General features: G+C 43.0%; 1 gene segment (V, D, J or C); it reads right to left on the bottom strand.

The window, feature by feature from the left end:
* Nucleotides 1-5,070: 5,070 nt before the first annotated feature.
* The window catches only part of LOC105888413, a 3,396-nt gene continuing 1,924 nt past the window's right edge, over nt 5,071-6,542 (bottom strand). Inside the window, 1 exon segment of the V gene segment in view lies at nt 5,071-5,120. Coding sequence covers nt 5,071-5,120 — 50 coding nt within the window.

Genomic DNA, 6,542 nt, shown 5'->3' with positions numbered 1-6,542 from the left:
CCAAAAGCAGAGTATGAATGTCTTAACTCAATAACTAAGAAAATGACATGAAGGTTATGTTAACCAGTTTGATGAGAGTATTTCAAAATGTGTATGAAAACAGCACACTGTACCCCATGATTGCATTAATGTACACAGTTATGCTATAAGAAATAAAAAAAAAGAAAGTAAACAGAAAACATACAAGTGATCCCAGCAGAATATGAAAGGAATGAAAGATGGTGGATCCGACATTGTCCAAAGTTGTCTCAATCTTCCCAGGTCACAATTACATTCCTTGTCTTAGTACCTACCAATGAACTGAGAATACAGCTGCTGGTGTTCAGGACAACATTGAAATTTCCATCGCACATATTTTGGTAAGAACATGAAATCCACTTTTATTGAATCTGTACATTTCCCAGAAAAATTTAATAGACTTTGAGGCTAGATTCAGGCAAATATGTGGCAACAATTTACTTTCCCCAAATATGCAACAATGAAGAATGAAAAACAGGCTTTGGGATGAGGTGGATTGAATTATCATCCGCATCTCTGAGGAAGGTAATATTCAGAATAAAATTCAGTTGTCTTGATTCTCAGCCCCACAGTCAGACCTGAGTCACTGTCAGCAGATAGGGCAGTCTGAGCTCCCTGCACACAGGGCAGGACCTGATATAGGGAGTGATGTTTGGGGTCTCTGCAAGCTCTGAGGTGGGCAGGGCCAGCTCCTACCTCAGACTCAGTAGTCAGGAAGTCTCTGCTCTTTCTCTGTGTCAGGGTAGTGGTTGTGTCTGGAGATGATGAAACTTACTCTACTCAAGACCTCTGCACATGGACAGAAACCAATGTGTATGAGAACCAATTCATCTCACAGTACATTTAATAATAGCTCATGTCAGTGGAAACACTGACCAGGAGAAAGTTAAGGAAAATGCACCTGAGGTGAATGTGGAAATTACAATTGTTTGCAGAGTACCTGTTTTCTTTTACGTATATATATGTTGCCTGAGAAGCTCACGTAAAACTATGCTTTGTTTTATTAAAGTCCATGAACAGCATGTGGCCATGAGAATTCACCTTCCATCCCTCCAACTACAGGGAGTATCATGGAAGAGACACCTGGCTGTCACCCTCTGTCATCCATCACCGGGTTTGTGCTAAAGACACACATCCTGAGGGCTGGTTCCAGGTGATGATCGAGCGTGGTAGTGATTATAATAACTGTCCCTCCTGGCAGATGTTGTGGGTTTGTCAAGGGCAACTGTGGATCAGGGAGGCACCAATAGCTGTCTGGCACTTTGCTTGCGTTATGGTGTAGTTATGAATTTCCAATCTCTTCTCTCCTTTCTCCTTCACTTGATGTCAGACGTGCACCCTGGGCTGACACTTCCTGAGCCTCACCTGGCTCCTGTGAATTTTTCTGCCTCCTCAACTTACAAATTTTGTTAGGGCATATGAGAATGATTTCTTCTATTATAAGAAACTGTTCAAGTTTGGGGATTTTGCTGGTAGCAATAAAGTTGTAACTCTGTGACTCTTCTGGGATGCTCTCAGGGGAAACACTAAGAAACAGACAGAGCCTCAGCTGGAGAGAAAACCAGGGCTGAGCATCCCCTGCACCTGCCCTGGGTGACTCAGAGCCTGAGTCCCAGGCGCCCCCTGGTGGCCCCGCCTGGCAGGAGGTTCGTGTCTGGGCTCACACTGGTCGCCTCGCTGTGTCCCTAGCTCAGTAATACAAGGCTGTGTCCTTGGGTTTCAGATTAGTCATTTCAAGGGAGACTGTGTTTGTAGGGTTGTGTCTGGCGATTGTGAATCTCCCTTGTACTGATGGAGAGTACCACTGACTACTTCCACATGGTCGACTCACTTCTGCCACCCACTCCAGCCCCTTCCCTGGAGCCTGGAAGACCCAGTGCATGTTGTAATCAGTGAAGGTGAATTCAGAGGCTGCACAGGAGAGTCTCAGGTACCTCCCAGGCTGGACGAAACCTCCCCCAGACTCCACCAGCTTCACCTCACACTGGACACCTGCAAACACAGACACACCTGGTCAGAAACCTCCACACACACTCTCTGTTCTCTCTCTCACATCCACTCACACACTCCGACCCTCCAGTTCTCTATGAATCACCTTGTAACAGAGCAATGAGGAGAAGCCTGCTCAGCCCAGACTCCATAGTGGGTGGTCTTTGTTCAATCCTGAGCAGCGAGTGGGCAGACCTGGGACTCCTAGGGTTGGGGCTCCTCTCCCAGAGTTGCAGGGTCAGGGCTGGGCTGGTTTTCACGAGCAGAGGGAGGATCTATTTGCATGTGTTCCTGTACATAGGAGGTCTAGGGTAGGACTTTGAAGGAGGGCAGGTTCCAGAGCATGTGTGATTGTGCTGGGGCCGGAATATTACAAGGGTATACTTGATAAATCACAAATTCTTATTGTGAGATTTCATACGTACTTACAATATATCATCTTAGTTCATGGTTACACATGTGCATGGGTCATGCATTGTACATGTCACTGTTTCTTCAGTGGTAGAAATGTGAGGCTCACACCTGAGCACAGATTGTCTCTATGATGTGTCCATCATTTCAACTCTGGTAAGAGTGACTTTTGGTATCTGAGCATGAACTCCTCAGCACTAGACTCTCCTGTCCCATGGAGCACTCCAGCACTGAGTTGGGCCTGTCTAGTAGTTTCAATGTTTCTGTCATGGGAACATTCCTAGTTTTCCCACTTGAAGAATTTACCATGAATATTGAGAGGTCTGAGGTTGATGCAGTTGAATTTCTGGGTTCTGGGTGATTTTCCTTCTAACACTTGTTTCCTCTCAGTAGTCCATTATTCTCTGTAATTAATTTAATGAAGTATAATTGACATGGACTCATCTACATACATTTAAAGTGTACACATTAGAAATAGTAACACATCCACAATCATTATAAAGTTAGTGAATAAATCAGTTTCCTTAACCTCATCTTCTGTTCTTCCTTCTTTCCCTTTTCCTTCCTGTATTATTCTCCTAGGCAGAGATTGATCCTTCTGATACTACTTTAGGTTAGTTTTTATTTCCTAGAGATTATATAAGTGGAGCAATGCAATTTTTACTCCTCTTTCTTTGGCTTATATACTGAGTATGAATAATCCATATACAGACATGTTGCTGAGTGTATGAAACAGTCATGGATTCTGATGAGGGTAGTATTCCAATGAACAAGTGTCACGTAATAATTGTCTCTTAAGCTTTTGATTAATATATACTAGTTAAATTTTTGGTGTCTTACAAGTAAATCTGTGCCTCAGTTTGAAGGTGTATCTTGGTAAGAAATATAGTTTTTTGTGTTTATTCCGAGAACAGTAACATTAACAACCAAAGAGAAACTGCAGAAGTAGTAATTTGGGAAACGTTTGTCAATACCTGAGATAATTGAAGTTATAGGACTAACAACAAATCTTACATGTGGAGAGAGACAAATTCTTGCAGGAATAACCAAGGCTAGGAAGTTTTCTGATCTGGGGCAGAGGCTGTATCATGAAGGGTAGGCTGTGAGAGGCTGAAGCTACGAGTGTGTATCTCACTGCTGGGAAGGTTTTATGGTGGGAAATTCTCCAGGATATCAGGCTCAAGGGGGTTCTATCTTCTCATCATTCCTCTAGGAAAACAGCAGTCACAAAAATCTCCCTTCCCTGCAAATCCACTGTGGGAGAGAGAAACTGAGAGCACACACTTCTGAAATGCTTCCAGACTCACCTCTCCTTTACCATTATAAAATTAAAGAATGTATTCTCAATAAAATTCTCAATACTGGCATCCTAGGGGCACAGTGGACCCCATAGGAACTGGGAAGGAAAGAGGGGCCCACACCACATCTATGTTCAGAACCACCCCTCACATTCCCAGTGGAATAAAAGCCTTGATCTGAAGGGAAGAGCATCAAATCTCGAATCTCAGGACTCTGACGGAGAAACATTAGTTCTGTGATAGAAAACTATAAATAATAACAAGAGATGCTCTGCCCAGGAGGAGGGACAGGAAAACTGGGGCCATCAGTTCACCTGGAGCAGAGACAGCAGCCCCTGGAAGGTAGCACCCAGACCCAGGGTCCCGATGCCTGCCTAGAATCACAGCTCAGGAGAAGGTCAGAGACTCTGACTTTAGTCCCACACCTTCCACACACTGACAATTGTCAAGTAAGACTCACACTGGAGTGTGTGTGGAAGAGCTGGAACAGACAGAGCCTCTTCAGGAGAGCACAGAGGAGAACATGAAGCCAAGCAGGGAACAGAGACAAGGTGTCACTGGGGAATCCGAAGTCTCTGATGGACTCAGAAGGAACAGATTCAACCCTGGTTTCCACAGCAAATATAGACTTCAGAGGCAACTTTGACAAGGTCCAGAAAAACTGTCAACTAAGTGCCTAGCAAAGATGTGATATGAGAAATTACAGGCAGAAATGGGTCCAATAAACTAACAAGGCAACATCAACTGTCCAACACAACCTGTCTGGTTATCGACATGAATATAAGATACATCAGAGAGAAAGACCAGAGCCAAAGTAGACAAATGATCTGAATATGATTGTAAATGACAGAGCACTTAGAACTATCTAATTAATGAGCATATTTGGTAAAATCTCCACATGACAACGTGGGAAGACCACAGGAACCAAACAGTGACTCTGCTGACAAATGGAAACATTAATATCAGATGGAGTTTCATGACAGTCAGAAGCACTGTGCTCTGCATAGGAAGAGCCTTGTGCACACTCAGCAGAGGGGTTGGGTCAGCCTGCAAGTGAGGTCAGGGCTTAAAAAAGTGTCATTTTCTTCAAAAAGAAGTCAGGCAAACCAAATTTCAAAGACAAAAAGGAGTAAATAAAACAGGAATGATTATAAAACATTGTAACATAGATGTGTTTCAAAGTCAACTGAGAAGTTCAGTTGTTTGTGTTCAGAACAACACACTGAAATTTCTAAACATAATTTTGGTAAAAGAAGTTCAATTGCTTGATTGGCCTCAGCCAGGACAGGGCCACTCTCATCCTATGTTTGCTGCTGTGTTCAGTTGTACCCATGTCTCCTCTTACGCATTAGACTTAGAGTAGCCAGTTTCTCAGACCACCTGTGCCGTCCACTGACAATTCTCTACTTTGAGGCTCTGTGGTTCTCTCTTACTCAGGCCCTGGTGGAAAGTAATGATAAGGACCCAGCAGTCTATAGGTGCCCTTTCTACTGGCCAAATTGTCTCCCTAATTTGCCCACCTATTCTGTAGACCCAACTTCAGTCTTTTCAGAATCTTCCCCTTTATTTTCACTCAATAATAAATTATTTAACTCCTCAAATGAGAACTCTGGGGCCCTATTAGTCAATTTAAGCCTGCTGAGAATGTCACATCAAGGGAAGAATTTCTGAAGAAGACTCCAATAGAAATCATTGCCAGAAAATATAAATAAAAGGGATTTCATTAAGTCAAAAAGCTTCTACATAGCTTAGGAAATAATCAACTGAGGAAACAGTTAATTGACAGAGTGGGAGAAAATATTCACAATCAATATTCTAACAAAAATTTGGGAAAATAACCTGAATCTACAAACAACTCAAGGAAATTAGCAAGAAAAAACACACTGAATAGTGGGGGAAAGATATAAATGGAAGTTTTCCAAAAGAACATACACAAATGGCCAATAAAAATGTGAAAAAACACTGAACACTACTGATAATTGCAGAAATGCAAAATAAAACTGCAATGGGTTGTCACCTTACCCCAGTTAGAATTACTCTAATTATAAGATGAAAACAATATAGGTGGTGTGGATGCAGAGAGAAAGGAATGCTTACACAGGGTTGGAGGGACTGCACATTAGTACAACCTCTGTGGAATGCAGTGCGGAGGCTCCTCAGGGAAGTAGAAGCAGACCTATCAGGAATCAAGCAATGTTCCTGCTGGGCTGTACCCAAAGGAAAATAAATCATTTTATCACGAAGACTTGGATGTATCTTGCAGTCCAATTAACAATTGCAAAGATGTGGAATCCACCCAAGTGCTCATCAGCCCACGAGGGGATTAACAAAACATGGTCTGTGTGTACTAAGGAACACTCTCAGCCATGAAGAGGGATGAACTGATGCCTCTTACATTGGGTGGAACCACAGATGCTTATCCTATGTGAGGTATCTAAAGAATGAAAGACAGACACCACATGCACTCGCTATTAAACTGGAACTTACCAGTGAGCACAGGAGTGCACGGAGGGAAGTGAGGTCAGTGGAAATCAAGTGGAGGGATGGGGAGGAGGAGAGGGTTTAAACCTACCAACTGGTACAATGAGCACTATTCTTGGGATCAGCACTCTTACAACTCTGACTGAAGCATAAAAAAATTGGTGCATGAGACCAAGAAAATCTGTACACCTGAAAGACTTTAAAATAAAATAAAATAAGTCTTAATAAAAAATGTTTTCTTGGGGTGGTGCCCGTGGCTCAGTGAGCAGGGCACCAGCCCCATGTTCCAATCGTGGGGGGTTCAAACCTGGCCCCAGCAAAAATGCAACAAAAAAATAGCCAGGC

The sequence above is a fragment of the Otolemur garnettii genome, unplaced genomic scaffold, assembly GCF_000181295.1.
Source record: "Otolemur garnettii isolate 467f Iridium unplaced genomic scaffold, OtoGar3 scaffold00458, whole genome shotgun sequence".
NCBI lineage: Eukaryota > Metazoa > Chordata > Mammalia > Primates > Galagidae > Otolemur > Otolemur garnettii.
Note: the sequence above shows the minus strand (reverse complement) of the source record. Positions and strands in the feature narration are given on the sequence as shown.